Source organism: Chelonus insularis, unplaced genomic scaffold, assembly GCF_013357705.1.
Source record: "Chelonus insularis isolate UGA/USDA-ARS -01 unplaced genomic scaffold, ASM1335770v1 contig_56_pilon, whole genome shotgun sequence".
Lineage (NCBI taxonomy): Eukaryota > Metazoa > Arthropoda > Insecta > Hymenoptera > Braconidae > Chelonus > Chelonus insularis.
This window is the reverse complement of record NW_023276648.1, coordinates 203,754-220,791: the sequence shown is the minus strand read 5'-3', so window position 1 is coordinate 220,791 and position 17,038 is coordinate 203,754. Positions and strand designations below refer to the sequence as shown.

The 17,038-nt window shown below is 32.7% G+C and overlaps 1 protein-coding gene across 2 annotated transcripts in view; it reads left to right on the top strand.

The window, feature by feature from the left end:
- The window catches only part of Nrx-1 (Neurexin 1), a 763,150-nt gene that overhangs the window by 671,236 nt on the left and 74,876 nt on the right, over positions 1-17,038 (top strand). For both annotated transcript variants that reach the window (XM_035088915.1, XM_035088914.1), the window contains one exon: positions 5,862-6,153. In XM_035088915.1, coding sequence (XP_034944806.1) covers positions 5,862-6,153 — 292 coding nt within the window. The remainder of the gene's footprint in view (positions 1-5,861; positions 6,154-17,038) is intronic.

Below are 17,038 nucleotides of genomic sequence, written 5' to 3'. Positions count from 1 at the left end.
AGCTGTCAATTAACTTTTTCATTACTTATTAATTGCTGTATTTATTATTTGGATTTATTTTACGTTGGTGTCAGAAAGTGGTCCGTTTCGCGTGCCGTAGAAATTTTTATTGGTGAATTTTTAAGGAACTTTGAAATAATCATGCCAGAGAGCGCAAGTCGTAGGCAAACTCGAGCCGAATGGAGGACTCAATTTGCCGATTGCATTAAAGAATGTACTAAATAGGATTTCTAGCTTCAGAGATGAGGTTAAATCGGTTGGAAGAAAGGTTGAACAAGGATCAAATTTGTTTAGAAAAGCGTTTCGAGAAACATCGAAGAAAGACTCAAGATTTATTTCGTGAGATAAGGAATTTAATTACCAACAGTTACCAATAATAACAATAATAAGAATAATGAATATCTGGACATTATCACGAGAAAAGTAATAACATCTTTTCTTTTCTTTTCGTTCTTTGAGACCGGAGGATTCATTATGGCTTGCCAAGATGGTGTATTTTCCACCTTCGCCTATCGGCGTGATGTTATGCACGAACAACTCGAGGACACAAGATGCCGAGTTTGCCACGGTAATGTAGATGAGACGCTATTTCATGTATTATCGGGTTGTGCGATATTAGCGCGCTCAGCCCACATTCACCGGCATAACGTCGCCCTCAGAGTGCTGTATTACCACCTTCGACACTCTTGTGGAATAGACGAGACACCAGTACTGCCCTATATGCCCGGTGAAATTGAGTCAGTCATTGAGAACCGGAGAGCAGAAATTTTATAGAATTACTCGCTCTCTACGCCTCAACTTAGAGAACACAATAAGCCGGATATTACTCTTTTCGACCATACCACCATGCACGTATATTACATTGAGTTCTCAGCCCCAGCTGAGACGAATATACGTGCAAAAGAAGAGAGTAAACAGGAACGCTACAGAGAGCTCATTGAGGTCATGAGAAATGTCTATCACGAATATACAGCGTATGTGATAGTCCTGGTGATTGACGTCTTCCGAGAGATGAAGCATCGCTAAAAGAGCTTCGAACAATACCAGTTGGCTATAGCCAGGCTTAGATTCTCGCGGCTCATATGCAGAAAGCGGTCATCGTTGGTTCTCACCGAATCCTGAGACGGCTGTAAAACTGACTAAATGGCTGTAGTCCCAGCTCACCCTCAACCCTGAGGGAGTTGGGTGTCTGCAGGATCATTCCGTCTGGTCAGGCTCTAGGTCGGTCGGAACCCTGGGATTCCTGGCCAATTAGATTTTGTGTTGACTATCGTAAATTCAACAATGTTACAGCTGAGGATTCAACACCAATTCCACATCAAGAAGACATATTGAATATAGTTCTTGGTGCTCAATCATTTTCTACTATTGATTTAAAAAGTAGACATTGGCAAGTTGAAGTTGCTCCGGGAGATAGACCTAAAATGGCTTTTTGTATTTGAACTAAGGTTTGGCAATTAACGGTTCTTCTTTTTGGCTTGTGTAATGCTCCTGCAACCTTCGTTAATCTTATGAACATAGTTTTGAAAGGTCGTCTTGGCAAAATTTGTTCATTTTATTTGGATGATATAATTATCTTCAGTAAAAGCCTAAATGAACATTTTATTCATCTTCAAAATGTTTTTTAAAGATTGTTTCATGCTCCGCTAGTAATAAATCCTAAGGAATGTATATTTTTCCCAAAAAAAGTTCCTTGAACATGTAGTATCTGGAAAAGGACTGAAAAGTTATTTAGATAAAATTTCTGCCATTTTCAATTGGCCTGTTCCTTAAAATAAATCTGAACGTAGAAGTTTCCTAGGTCTTTTTTCTTGTTATAGGAAATTCGTCAAACATTTTGCTACTATTGCTAAACCTTTATATCCACTAATAGAACTGATCATGCTTCTTTCACTTGGTTACTTTCTTTCAAAAATCCTTAAGATCAAGTAGCCCGTTGGTTTAAAATCTTATTCCAATATGATTTCGAAGTTCAGCATAGACCTGGTCCTAAACATGATAATGCTGATGGCCTATCTCGGCGTCCGTGTGATTGTAAAAAATGTATTGAAACAGATTCTAATGAGAAATGTGATAGTTAGCATATGTTTGTGTCATTTGTGAAATTGACAATGATTCTGATTGAATTAAATTTCGAAACGACGATACTATTTTGAATTTGTTAATTACATTCAAACAGGAAAAAAAAATTCTCGAGTTTAATGACGTTTCACATTTTGATTCCACTTTTAGAATTTATTTACTGTATTGGAATTCTCGAGAATTGAAAAATGGCGTTTTAGTTAAACTTTGGGAAGCTCCAAATCTTTTTCATTTCATTTTTCAAGTTGTCATTACTCCAGCTAAAGTGAATGAAATAATTCTTGAGGCTCATAATTCTCCTTCTGGTGGTAATTTTTTGAATCAATAAAACAATTACGAAAATTCGTCAACGATTTTTCTCGGCAACTCTCAAACAAGATGTTAAGATTTGGTATAAAAAATGCCAAGGTTGTTTCGCTAAAAAGAGTCCCCATAAAAAGTCTCATGGTCAACTTCAAATTTATAATGTCGGTTCTCCTTTTGAAAGGGTTGCCATTAATATTCTTGGTCCTCTAACTGAAACCTTTTCTGGAAATGAATTTTAACTTGTTGTTACAGATTATTCTACTAGATGGCCTGAGGCGATTCCTCTGCCTAATCATCAGGTTTCTACTATTGCTGAGGCTCTAGTAACTTGAAAATTTTGCAGATATGGTGTTCCTATTGAAGTTCATTCTTATCAAGGTAGAGAATTTGAATCTGAAATCTTCAAGGAAGTGATGAGTCTTTTTGGTATTAAAGATACGAGGACCACGCCTCTTTATCCTTAATCTAATGGTTTAGTTGAAAGGTTGCATAGGACTTTCCTTCAATATCTGTCCAAATGTATTATTAAGAATCGAAAAGATTGAAATAATTTTCTTTGAGGAATTAATCCTTCACATAATCCTTTTACTGATGTTGTTTTTAATCTTCGATAATTGAAGATTGTTCACGATAATGTGCGTGATAAGTTGCAAATTAAATCAGAAAAACTTAAGTGTATGTATGATTTGAAATCCAATGTTCTTTTTTTTGATGCCGGTCGAAACGTTTGTTTATTTTTCCCTCAAAAAGTTAAAGGAAGATGTCCGAAACTTCAACGTAAGTGGAAAGGTCCATATATCATTAAAACAAACATAATGATGTTGTAATTTCAATTCATAAAATTCCAAATGGTCATTTCAAAGTTGCTTAGGTGAATAGACTATCCTTTTATGAAGATGATTAGTTATTCTGACTTTTTATGGATTTCTACTTTCTGTTTAATTCAGGGTTTTTGTAACCTCTAATCTGTCAACATTGGCTCTTATTGATCATTTGATTATTCATTCACAATGTCTGTCCTGGAGCGTTCTCGAGGAGTTACTATATAATATACACGGTTGGAGGCATTCTACCGGAATCCTTTTCTTCATTCATTGACCAAAGTGAGGCACTAGATGACCATGGTATCCTATTATTTTTGTCTGAATAGTATGCATAACTGTAAGCCCAATTTTTTAATAACACTATTTAACATCGATTCTCCCACCTAAGTGATTCATATTGGTTTCATTATGTATCCTCGAGTCTACCACAAAAATAATAATACTTAGGTTTGTTTAGTTACCGTTGTAGAAATGAATGACTCGCGTGAATTTTCCACCTCTACACTTTTTTTCTTTACGATACTACAAAGAATAAATAAAATATTGAAACAAGTTCAATCGTGTTCGAAACGCCGGACAGTAAGCTACAAAAATGTCACGGAGTTGCATCAATTCTCCCGATCGTTTTGTTACGCGTGTGGAAAGTTCATAACAGATAGCGAGAAGAAGTCTATTACTACGTATATAAAAGAGTGTTATTTTAATTATTTCAAAATTAGAGTTGCCAATCTAGATAAATCGTGGGTGCCACATGTCTGCTGTACAAATTGCTACAGAAACCTAACCGATAAAAAAATTAAGATGCTGCCCTTTACGAAACCGGCCATTTGGCGTGAACCAAGAGATCACATTACTGACTGCTATTTTTGTCTCACTAATCTTAAAGGGTAAAACAGGAAAAAAAAACATGCTCTGAAGTATCCTTACGTGAGTTCAGTTGACAAACTTGTGTTCCGTTCTGAGGATTTGCCAGCGCATTCATCACTAGACACTGAGACATCACCAGACAGCGCGGAAGATTTGTCCTCTGATCCAGAGTTTCATGAGCCTTCTACTAGTAATACTCCAATCTTATTGAGCCAAGAACGATGATCTATCCAGGGATCTGAATCTAACGAAAGAAAAGGCCGAACTTTTAGGATCACATTCTACTAAAGCATTAAAAGCAAAAGGAGTTCGAGAGTTATGACATCAGGAAGAAAGAGCAGGCGTTAAAAAACTAGTCAAATAATCATTCTTCATACAAGTTTCAAACTCCATCCACCTCACGTACTACGTTCGAAATATTAGTAACTTTCGGTGGCATTTAAAGGCATTCAAAATTATGTACCACGAACGAAAATTTTATCACAAATTTCTTAAAAGTAATTGTATCTGAAAAAAATTAAAAAATCTCATGAAAAGCAACCCCCTTTTTCGAGGCAGTACAAAAATGTGCGCCAAGCATAAATAACGACAGCGTTGAAATTACAAAATCTCCTGAAATTATTACACGCCAATTATTTAAATCTAAGAATCAACAATATTGAAAATATTTATTTTCGGTTTTTTTTTTTTTTATTTAGTATGTTTAATGACACAATAAACATCACAACGAAAAACTTGGCGCACGGTCAAGATTTTACAGAAGCATGAAATTTTGAAAACATTGAAAATATTCAAGCCAATTAATAAAAGTTACGCCAAGTAACTGGAAATTATGCTTTGAAATTTAGAGACTCTATTATTACCATCGAAATCGTTTCTTTAGAACAAATAACAACCCTCATTAAAGTAAGGACAAAGTAGTTCAGTTTATCAGTTTTTAAACCAGACAAGACAACGGGTAATCTCTTAACTCTATTAAGAACAGCGATATAGGACAGTAATTTTTCATCCCAATGTACGACGAAACATTTTGCCACTGCCAAATTCCTGTTCAATTGTGTTGCCATCAACTCTCAGAATTTTATACGACTCTAATGAATTGTACTTGGGCTGAGATTAATGGTGTTAACATCAACACTGAGACTAATAGCAGTAGCAGTCATATGCGGCGTTTTTACTAGTAGTTTTGGTTCCATCAAGGGCAGCAACGAGATCTGGGGTCGTGATATTTCTTTTTTTTTTCTTAAGGTTCAAAAAATGTCAACTTCAAAATTAGATATTGTTCGATCCATCGTATGAAATGTTAATTAACAGCTCAACTCATTCTCTAATACTGAACAGTAGAGAATGTATGACTGAGTTATAACAAACAAATTCACGAATCAGCGAAACAGAAAAAAATAATAGTAAATGAGGTAAATGAAGAGACATATTTTTTAAGAATCGAATGACAGTATTACTTAGGTAAAAATAAATTTGCTCATATATTTTTATTCTCATTAAAATAGTTATAAAGGTAGGTTGAGTAAAATGAGTCATTAATTCAAATTGGAAAACCTAAAATTTACTTCTAATATTCTATTCGAATGAAATTCGTTTATATTGTATTCAAGATCTTCCATCGCGTAATTTTTCCTCTTCAATAGAGATAGTTACAAACTGTGTTGCGATGTATCTCAAATTTTGATAAATTTGAATTTTGTTAATTTCTGTTATTATAAGAATTTTTGTTTTTTTCAGGCAGCAAACGTTATATTTATTTTTTTGATATTTTGATTATAGTTTAAAACATGGGAGTCTAACGGATTGATTCTTTTTAATGGTGGCAAAGAAAAAGATTACATTGCTGTTGAACTCATCGATGGTCATATTCACTATACCTTTGATCTGGGTGATGGACCAATTCGAATGAAAGATAACTTAAAATCTCGATTGAATGATGGTAAATGGCATGCTGTCAGTATTGAACGGCCTTCTCCAAAAAAACATACGCTCGCAATAGATGATCACACAACATTGAAAACTATCCATGGAGATAATGAAAATCTGGATCTTGATGGATTACTGTACATAGGTATGTTATCTGAGTTTAGTTTATCATTGTATGAAGGATAATTATAAAATACTGTAGAAAAGATAGCAAATTTTACACTCTTATTTTACGGTGATAAAAAAATTAAATTAGATTAGATTATCTTGATGCCGGAAACAGAGAAACTATCAAAATTTTATTATTTCGATACATAAAGTAGTATGCTTGGAAATGTATGTAAAATAGTGTCAAGCACCACGGAAAATTTTAACTTTTGATTTTCAAATTATCACCTTATTATCAATTAAAAAATTAAGAGTATGGAATAATGAAATTCCGGGAATCGAACATATTATATTAAAAAATAATCGGAAATTAAATGAATGAAATTGCTAATTGATAGAAATTGATAATCAAACTTTGAAAAATATTAGATTACTTAGTAGATGATTAATTTAAAATGTTATTGATGATCGAACAATGTTAATAGCAATAAAATATCGTTACAAGTGTGTTAACAAAATGTCAATTAAAAAGAGCCTACCAGTTAGGATGAGATTGATTATGAAGCTTCAATTATGTTCACGAGAGTTGTCTGAGTCTGTTTGACCGTATTTCTAACTACAAAGGGTGAGCTGACTGAAAAAATCTGCGATTTGACTGCGAAAGGTTGTACAGAGATGACCGCGTGATTTGCCTGGAGCTAACTGACGCCACAAGTGCTCGACCGCGTGCTTGTTGGCGTCACTAGGGCCGTAGAGTTGCTTTCTGGGCCATGAGAGAAATACTTCCCGATGATTAGTCCAGTGAGTTGACTAACGCGCCGGTGGACAAGTCCGGCATTAACAATTTTCGAATATTCTGAGACTTGCTGACTTGGGGCCCTCCAAGTCAGAACAGGCACACTTATGTGATATTTTTATTAAACAATTTTATAGTTTTGTGATTATGGCAAGTCAAACTTGGTGCAATTTTGTGATTTCAAACATAATAAAACTCTTTTTTTTGGTAGGTTGAACCCTTATCTCGCACCGAAAATTTTTTTTTTGAGATTTAAAAAAAACATTAAAAACCTACGATATCGCGGAAATGCCGTGGAAACTCAACTTTACACGAAAAATCGATAGACAACGAATGTTTTTTTAAAATTTATTTTTTTTCGTCGTTAACTTTCGTTTTATTGAAGCCCGTTTCTACGGCAAAACAACTCAAATTTTGTGATGATCTCCAGTTTGGTTACTTATAACAAATTCTATTATTTTTAAATGTAGACGTTTGTTTAAATTCATTTTTTATCCATCGCAATGATTATAACAAGGAAAGTTATTTGGAGATAAGTTGAACGAAGTCAAAGTGATACCAATCTTACCACATAGCAAATCCGAGTTTGTTATTTTTGTAGACACATTTAACACGCTGAGCCTCTTCAATGTTAAATGCCGTAAACGAACTATAGATTTTCCACACACTATGAAATGCATAAAAAGTGTCTATAAATCACGTATAATTTGTTTACGGACATTTTACATTGAATACGCTTCATGTGTGTTATTTTAACACGTTCTTGGAATCTTGGGATTTGCAGTGCACCAGGCTAAAAAGATTAAATCTGACAAAAGATATAGGATGTATTTGTTTTTTTCTATCTATTTGTCCGCGTAAATGCTGTTCGACTGGTATAACAGTGATAGATTGAAAGAAGTGATAAACCTAAATAAGAAATCATTTATTTTCTCAGCCGATTAACAGAATCTCTTATTTACTGTAAATAATCGATATGACATGATTGCGTTACATGAGAATCAATTGATTGAGTGAAGTTTTAGAAAAAAATGTCGACGTTCAGGTATCCCCATTCTAGATACGTAATACTTTGTGATAACATGGAAGAAAAAGTAATAAATTTGTGTATATGAATGGAAACAGTAAAAATTCGGATTTCAATGTAAGATTTAATAGATGCTCTTCTGAAGCGATTACAATTATGTTAATCCCGGTAAAAAAAATTCGAATTAATTTCATTTGATTGAGTCAATTTCCATCCACGTAACATAGTTAGTAACTTGTTTTTAGTAAAAGAAAAAAAATCAGGTTGAAAGCATTCGAACTGATTGCGCAGATTCCGTTGTCGATGATTTATAACAAATTCAGTTGTCATATTCCTTCTTTTTCAGTTCGTTATAAATAAACATTAGTGTTTAAATCCAAAAATTAAATAAACTTCCGTTTCACATTATATGTATTTTAAGATAATCTATATAGATATATATCGGAGAAAAATTATGGCCATGAAAAAGAGGTCCGCATAAGATGGCATTGAGGCAAGACAGACAAAGAAGAGGCTAGAAATCAAGTTGGAATGTACGGAAAACGAAACTTGGGGCGTGGCCTATTTTGTATCTCGATGAATACTCAATGAAAAAATCCTATTTTGGATTTTAATGAAAGCTTATAGTTATTTTTAATTGCATATTGAAAATTTCCCCGTAATGTTAAATAGTTATCGAGATATTTACATTTGAACATTGCGTCGTGACGTCACACCCGAACTTTTCAGTATAGAGTAGAGTGTTACTCGGCACTGTAAATATGAGCCGCGAAAGAGCGCTGGTTTAACGAGGGGAAAGAGATGGATAATAAAAAAGAAAACACAGGACTTGTCACACCACCTGACTTTTCAATATCTTCAGTCAGCTTGCTTGTTCTTTGGGTGTATTTTCTACCCTCGCCTATCGGCGTGAGGTTATGCACGAGCAACTTGAGGACACAAGATGCCGAGTTTGCCACGGTGATATAGATGAGACGCTACATCATCTGTTATCAGCTTGTTTGATATGAGTGCGCTCAGCCTATATTCACAAGCATAACGTTGCCCTAAGAGTGCTGTACTACTACCTTCGGCACTCTTATAGGAAAGACGAGACACCAGTGCTGCCCGATGTTTCCGGTGGAATTGAGTCAGTCGTTAAAAACGAGAGAGCGAAAATTTCAAAGAATTCCAAATACTCTCTTCGACCATACCACCAAGCACGTATAGTACATTGAGTTCTCATCCCCGGCTGAAACGAATATACGTGCGAAATAGGAAAGTAAACAGGAACGCTACAGAGAACTCATGGAGGTCATGAGCACGTGATAGTCTTGGTGATTAGCGTCCTCGGAAGAATGAGGGACTGCTTTCTGACAGAGCTTCGAACAACACCAGTCTGCCGTAGTCAGGCTGAGATTCTCGCGGCTCGTATGCAGAAAGCGGTCATCCTCGCGTCTCTCCGAATCCTGAGACGATTGTAATAACTTTGACTGAACGGCTGCAGCCTCGGCTCACCCTCAAACCTGAGGGAGTCGGGGTCTGCAGGATAATCCCGTCTGGTCAGGCTCCAGGTGGGTCGAAGCCCTGGGATCTCTGGCCAGACACCTTTGACGAATCGCAAGATGAATAATATTAATAATAACAATTCGATAAATATTGAAACAAATTCATTCATCCAAATAATTCTTCATGAATTGTTAATCCTAATAATTCTTTCAATTTGAATCTCAATCTAATTGAATTGGTCTCATCATCGTCCGCCGGGAATTCGTTATCTTTCGCGTAACCGGTAAAATATGATCGTTCTCAGACGTTGGAATCTTATTCACGTCAATTTGAGACCATCGCTCGATTGCATAATTAGTCGAATGAACTTGAAGCTTCTAATTTTAGTGTCCTGTTTGAAGGACGAACTTTAAGAAATTTTAGAAAACTTGAGCATCGATGATTTGAGAAATTTAAGTCTGTTATCGAAATCTTTAAAAAATCGTTTCGTTCAGCTCAATTTTCTAGAGCTTATTTCAGTCGTTTCCAAGCTAGGAAACAGAATGAAAATGAAAGTTGAATCGATTTTTCCAACGATTTGGATAAATAAGTTGTGTTGAGAAAATCTCAACTTGTGAATTAACCTAACCGTTTAAGGATAGGGATGATTGTGCCGGAACAGAGCAAACGGAAGTCAGATTCTATAAAAAATAAAGTATCTTTATTTTAAGCACTAACAGGTACACTAAATATACTGACAAACTTTGTGTTATAAAATAGGAAGACTGAATGTCGATCAAAATCACTGAATGTCTATTTTTAATTATTGAATCTGAATTGAATGTCCAAAAAATACTCAACTTGGTGTGTTCGGTATTATTGACCTCCCACACGAGCTCAGCACACTTCTCAAGATGAGCAAGAATGTGATTGTGCACGTGGCGTTAGCCTATCAATGCAATGCAAAATGAATCTTGATGTAATGTCTTAAATTACAATGAAAAGTCTTGAAATATTACTTGATTCTAGTTTTAGAATGAAGCTTGAATGGCTCTGATAATTTACAATTACTAGTACTGATGATTGACTCAAACTTGTAAGATTTGTTAAGAATGAATAAGAATGGCGTGTACACGTGAACGAGAACAGTGGAAGATTGGCGACAGGAACTTCATTAGTCAAAGGGGACACTGAAAATTAGTCAAATGATTGACCAAATTAAGAATTATTGATTGTTTGGTCGATTGGTTATCGACCCAGTCCCAAGATGGCCGCCGAAGTTCCTGTCAGCTGGCAAATTTAAACTGAGAATTAATTAATTCTCAACAAGTTGAATATGCGTAAATAATCTAAAATTACAATACTCTTTACGGTCAAAAACGATAAAATTTCTTCGATCGGCGACTCAACGGGCTGTTGAATTGAAGTCGATTGATAAATTATGTTTCGGAACCAAAGCTGTTGAAGATGATCATATTAATAAAAATGATGATCATAAAGATAATAAAAATTAAAACTTCAATAAACAGTTTAATAATAATTATTATTATTTGTGAAATTTCCGGAATAATAGTAATAATTCTAATTTTTCTAAAAAGAATTCCAGGAAAATCGATAATGGGAATTCTTCTCAAGATTTTCAATGTTGAGTTTGTGGACAGAAAGGTCATATGAGGAATAGTTGTCAAGATCTTCAAGCTGTTCAAGCTAGTTTAGAAAATAATTCTTAAAATATTGGTAACTTTTTAAGTTGAATTTCTTAAAAAAAAAAATTTCGTCAGAATTAAGTCATAATGTAGTTAGTTCTTCGATGATTTTTCAAGAATCAGATTATTTATTTAAACCTTTACTTATACTTAAAGGTGAAATTGATGGTAAAAACTGTCATATGTTAGTTGATACTGATGCTGATAATACGGTTAATGATTCTTCTCTTTTCAAATAGATTTCTTAGAAGAAAACCTCACGAGGTGATCACCGTCGATTCGGCTATACACAAATCTAGAAAAATATCCCTCATTTTCCTAGATTTGTATCAAAATGAAGAAGATAAATTATTTATTTATTGTACTTATTAGAAATATGATAATCGTTGTAAAAATGTTCAAGAGAGAACAATTTTTTAAACCATGTACAACGGATAATTGCAATATTTCTACATTCTGGAATTTCACAATGAGACTTACAGTGATCTCCAAATGCAAAATCAACTGGATTTTCAGGTTCAGTGGACTGTACTTTTCACAATTTCTGCTTAACACTATCGATACTTGAATTCTTCTTCTCACTTCTTCGCTAATACTCAACTGCTCGCAATTTATAATCATGACTAAAGCTCTCTTTATCAGTAGTACATGCTTCATTGAACACTTTTAGTTCATGGATTATAGATGCATATTCTCTGTCTTATATAATTTCTGGTTCCCAATCCTTATATGGTGCTTCAAAATGCAATGAATTCTCCTCCATCATTTCGTTATCAGTGTACCCATTCATTGCAATCAATAATATTTCTCCAAAGTGATTCTTCAATTGTATTTCAGCATCACTTACAGGTGTCTCCATAATTTCCATAGTTTAAAATGTTTTTAAAAGTAACCGAATAACATTAAAGGACTTAATTTTCATTTTCAACTATTGAATGTTACAAAATTTTTAGAATAAAAGATACGAATATTTCTATTTCGAGTACACGATTTTTTACACATGTAAAATGATGACTATTAACTAAAATTGAAACGAATACAAGATGCAAAAATATCCATTCACTACAGAATTAAAGTTGAATACAAAAAAATAATGTTACAATTTTTTAAATGATCAAAATATGAAACATTCGTTCAAAATGCTAGCATTGAATAATCCGTATATTACAGTAACAGGAATGATTGTTCCCATAAATAGTTTATGAGTGACTTTGATAAGAATAATGTCTATGTTTGCCCACATGACGATAACAAAAAATAATATTTTGACTAATCATAAACTACTCAGTCAATGAGTCAATTGATCAATAACAATTGGAAATTTTTAAACTGCAATTTTGTTGACTGTCATTAATGTTATTTAAAAAATTGCAAAAATACGTATCTTGTAATTTTTTATGCTTTTTCGATTAAAATTAGTCTCATTAGAAAATAATAAATAGTATTTCAGTCACAGATTTTTTGTTATTTTTTTAAAAAAAAAGAATGTGTATCCACAAGTTTTGTAAATATGTAAATAAAAGTATTTTTTATGTTGTTTCTAACGTATAAGGTCGTTTTGGAAAATTTCAATTCAAAATGTGAAAATCAAAAATTACCTTTATAGGGTGTCAACTTTGGGGATGATTTTTAGCCCTTCAAAACGTATTTCCGCAGCAAAAAAAATACATTGTTCATTATTTCCGACGTGGATTATTACATAGAAACCTTAGCTAAATCGACAGTGACAACCTCGCGAGGTTTTTTTGTTAGTTAAATCGGGTTTGTTTGGTGAATTTAGGGAAATTCTTTATAAGAAATTTCTTACGAATGGTAAAGTTGTTACAATTAATAAAATTTCTTTTGAATTAAATAATTTTCCTGAATTCATTTTAGATTTGTTTCATAGGTCTTCGAAGTTATTGGATGAGAGAAATGTTTTATGTTTTAAACAATTGTTACTGAAAAATTCAAATATTTGATCGAAAAAATTCTTACGATATTGGGAAGTGTAAAATTTTACGACATCTATTAATGTTGGAAATGCTCTCTCTATTATACAAGTTCCTTGTCCTTTTCCTTTACATTATAGGGAAAAAGTTGATACTGTTATGATAGAAATAAAAGAACAAGATGCAATTGGACATTCTTATGGTTCTTGGGCTTCTCCTGTTGTTCTTCTTCCTAAAAAGTGTGGTGATATCAGATTTCGTGTTGATTATCGAAAGTTGAATGATGTCAGGATTTCTCCAACGGAATTATTGTGTTACTAGAAAAGAATTGTTAGCTGTTGTTATTTCGGTTGAACATTTTCATCATTTTCTTCTCGGTAAACGATTTACAATTAGAACTGATCATGTTTCTCTTAGCTGGTTACTTTCTTTCGAAAATCCTAAAGATCAAGTTGCTCGTTGGTTAGAAATTTTGTTTCAAACTGATTTTGAAATTCAGCATAGACCTAGTCAAATTCATGGTAATGCTGATGCTTTATCTCGCCGTCCATGTGATTGTAAGAAATGTTTAAAAATTGATGCTAATGAAGAACGTTATTATAACAAAAATATTTCCGTACTATTTGTGAAATAAATGATAACTCCGATTAGATAAAATTCCAGAATGATGATAGTATTTCGAGTTTGATAATTTAATTCAAAAAGAAAAAAAAATCCTTAAATTTAGTGGTGTTTCACATTTAGATTCAACTTCGAAACTTTATTTACTTTAATGGAATTCTTTAAAATTAAAATGCATTCAGACATTACACACATATTACATGGATGACAATGATTGTGAAAATGTTCAAGACACAACGGTTTTTTCACCGTGCACAACTGATAATTGCAATATTTTGACATCCTGGAATTTCATAATGCATTTCGCCAATAGTCATGCTTAATCAGACACTTTTAATCATGGATTGCAGATGCATGTTCTTCGTCTTCTATAATTCCTGATTTTCAATCCTTAATATAGTTCCTCAAAATAATGTAGAATAGATCCAAATAATAACTTCAGAGATTGATAAAGAAATAGAAATGTTTATTCAAGACTGACAGTTATTAAAAAATTAAAGAAAAGACGTCAGGTCAACTCAAGTCTTGGTCAACAACTGAAAATAAACAAACTCTTTCCTCGTTGCTATAGACATGCTATAAGTTGGGTAAAGTTGGATCAGGCTGAAACTAAATAATGTTTAAAATGGAATCTCAAACTAAATGAATTCAAATTCAATTTAATACGATTCAAAAACGATCAAAATTGAGATTTCAGCCTAGCTTCCAATATTGCCGCTTCTTAACTCTGTCTGCTTAAAAATTAATTAAGATAATAGGTCTGAGCACACTTTGTCTGTGCTAACTTGACGAACTCTCCATGAGTAATTGTTTATAATAAATTTAAATAATTATAAACAATGTTTGTTGAAAGCATCCGAATCCATGTGATATACATACAACTTAATAAATAAATACAATTATTAATTGTTCATAACAAATTCATATTGTTATAAACGATGCGTGATTGTTAAGAGTCATAACTTATCATTTTGTTGAAAAAATCCAAATCAGTGTGAAACACACATAAGTCAATTGAAAAATACAGTTTTTAATTAACTTCTCAGGGGGAAGTTATAGTAATGGGTCCGATTTTGCGAATCCTGAATTTGGACATATCTCAAAGTTTTAAGGTGCCCAGAGTCGAATAGAATCGTTTTCCAGTGGACGTCTGTGTATGTGTATGTGCGTTCGGAATTATTTTTCGCCTCGATTATCTCGAAAACAAGAAATGATATCGATGTAGGACCAATTGCATTCGACGCGTAATTATGTAACTTAGATTTAGTTAGATTTTCAGCAAAATCGGTCTAGCCATTTTTTTTGCAGTACCAAAAAAACTAGAAAAAATGGAAAATGACCTGAATTTCTCAATTTATAAATTATATTATTTTTTAGACAAAAGTTCAAAATCTTTTTAATAATTTAATTATTTAATGATTAAAATACTTGTATGAAAATATGATGACGGTATTTCATAAAAAAAAGAAATTTTAAAAAACAAAATCAGCAGTGAAAGAATTTTAAACTCGTGTTAGGATCGAGAAAACAGCATTAAAGACGCTATAATAGTCAATAATAATTGTCAATAATATGGAATTGTGTTCATAATAATTGAACATTGTTACTAACAAATGATTATTGATCATGATAATATTTAAGTAACAAATTTTAAATTCGTATAAATAATAGAAATAGAAATCTATGCAATATCTTCGAATGCTTCCAACGCGTAATTTTTTTTTTCTACTAAAGAAAAGTTACCAATCGTATCACATTAATGAAAACATACTTTATCTGTTTATAACAATGAAATTTGTTGTAAATAATGACAAAAAGGATCTATTAGGTATATTTGAATTCTTCTAACGCACGATTTTTTCTTTTACTGAAATGAAGTAACTAACCATATCAAATGAATAAAAACAGACTCATTTCGTTTATAACAATTCCATTTGTTGTAAAAAATAGAAACGGGTTGCATTCGAGGTGTTTTTTTATTTTCTCCACTGGAAAGTTAGTCGTGTGGACCTTTCGGGTCGCACCCAGACCACTGCAGAGCACTGATATTTTATAACAAATTCATATTGTTGTAAACAATGCATGTTTAATAAAAGTCACATTTAGTTGTGAACAATAATGTCTAGTTAATACTGACTTCATTTTCGAAGAAAATTGTTGTACTTCCTTTTAAAAGTTTTTCAGATAGTTAATCTTCTTATTTTTTTTTTTTTTAGATTTTTTGTTAGAAAAAGAACCACCCAACCGAATTTGTTCGGAATCCTTTTAGATCTTTTTCAATATCATGAAACGTAGAAATATGACGACAATTCAAATTTCACCAATCGACACAATTTCAATAACTTTCTAAAGGGAATTTAATAGATAATTAGTGAGGGAAAATCCTGCGGAAGGTGAAAACTTCCATACAGACCAAAATGATCGAAATTAAACTAATAACGTGATTCTATTCAACAAAAGTTTCCTTAAAACTAATCGTCCATTAGTCAAATTAAAAATCCAAATTTTCATCTTCAGTTTCCTTTCGTTTCTTCTTTTTCATCAGAAGGAACCACTGAAAAGAATCAATAAAAACCCAACGAACAGAAAATACCAAGAACTGGAAGGTAATGGAACTCAACAATACAAAATTGTTCCTTACAGAATCAAAGTTATTTGTAAATTGTATTATTCAATCATTAGGTTGACTAGCTACACTTCATTGAATTGATTCTTTGAATAAATAACTGACTACGCATTTTTTTAACATTAAATCCGACTCTCAAGTAAATGATTCAATATAATTAAAACAACGAATTCCAACTTGCGCAAGAAATTTTCAAAAATAAGTTCGATAGCTTCTGCTCATAGTGCAAATTAAATTATTAATAAATTGGGCTTACAGTTATGCATACTATTCAGACAAAAATAATAGGATACCATGGTCATCTAGTGCCTCACTTTGGTCAATGAATGAAGAAAAGGATTCCGGTAGAATGCCTCCAACCGTGTATATTATATAGTAACTCCTCGAGAACGCTCCAGGACAGACATTGTGAATGAATAATCAAATGATCAATAAGAGCCAATGTTGACAGATTAGAGGTTACAAAAACCCTGAATTAAACAGAAAGTAGAAATCCATAAAAAGTCAGAATAACTAATCATCTTCATAAGAGGATAGTCTATTCACCTAAGCAACTTTGAAATGACCATTTGGAATTTTATGAATTGAAATTACAACATCATTATGTTTGTTTTAATGATATATGGACCTTTCCACTTACGTTGAAGTTTCGGACATCTTCCTTTAACTTTTTGAGGGAAAAATAAACAAACGTTTCGACCGGCATCAAAAAAAAGAACATTGGATTTCAAATCATACATACACTTAA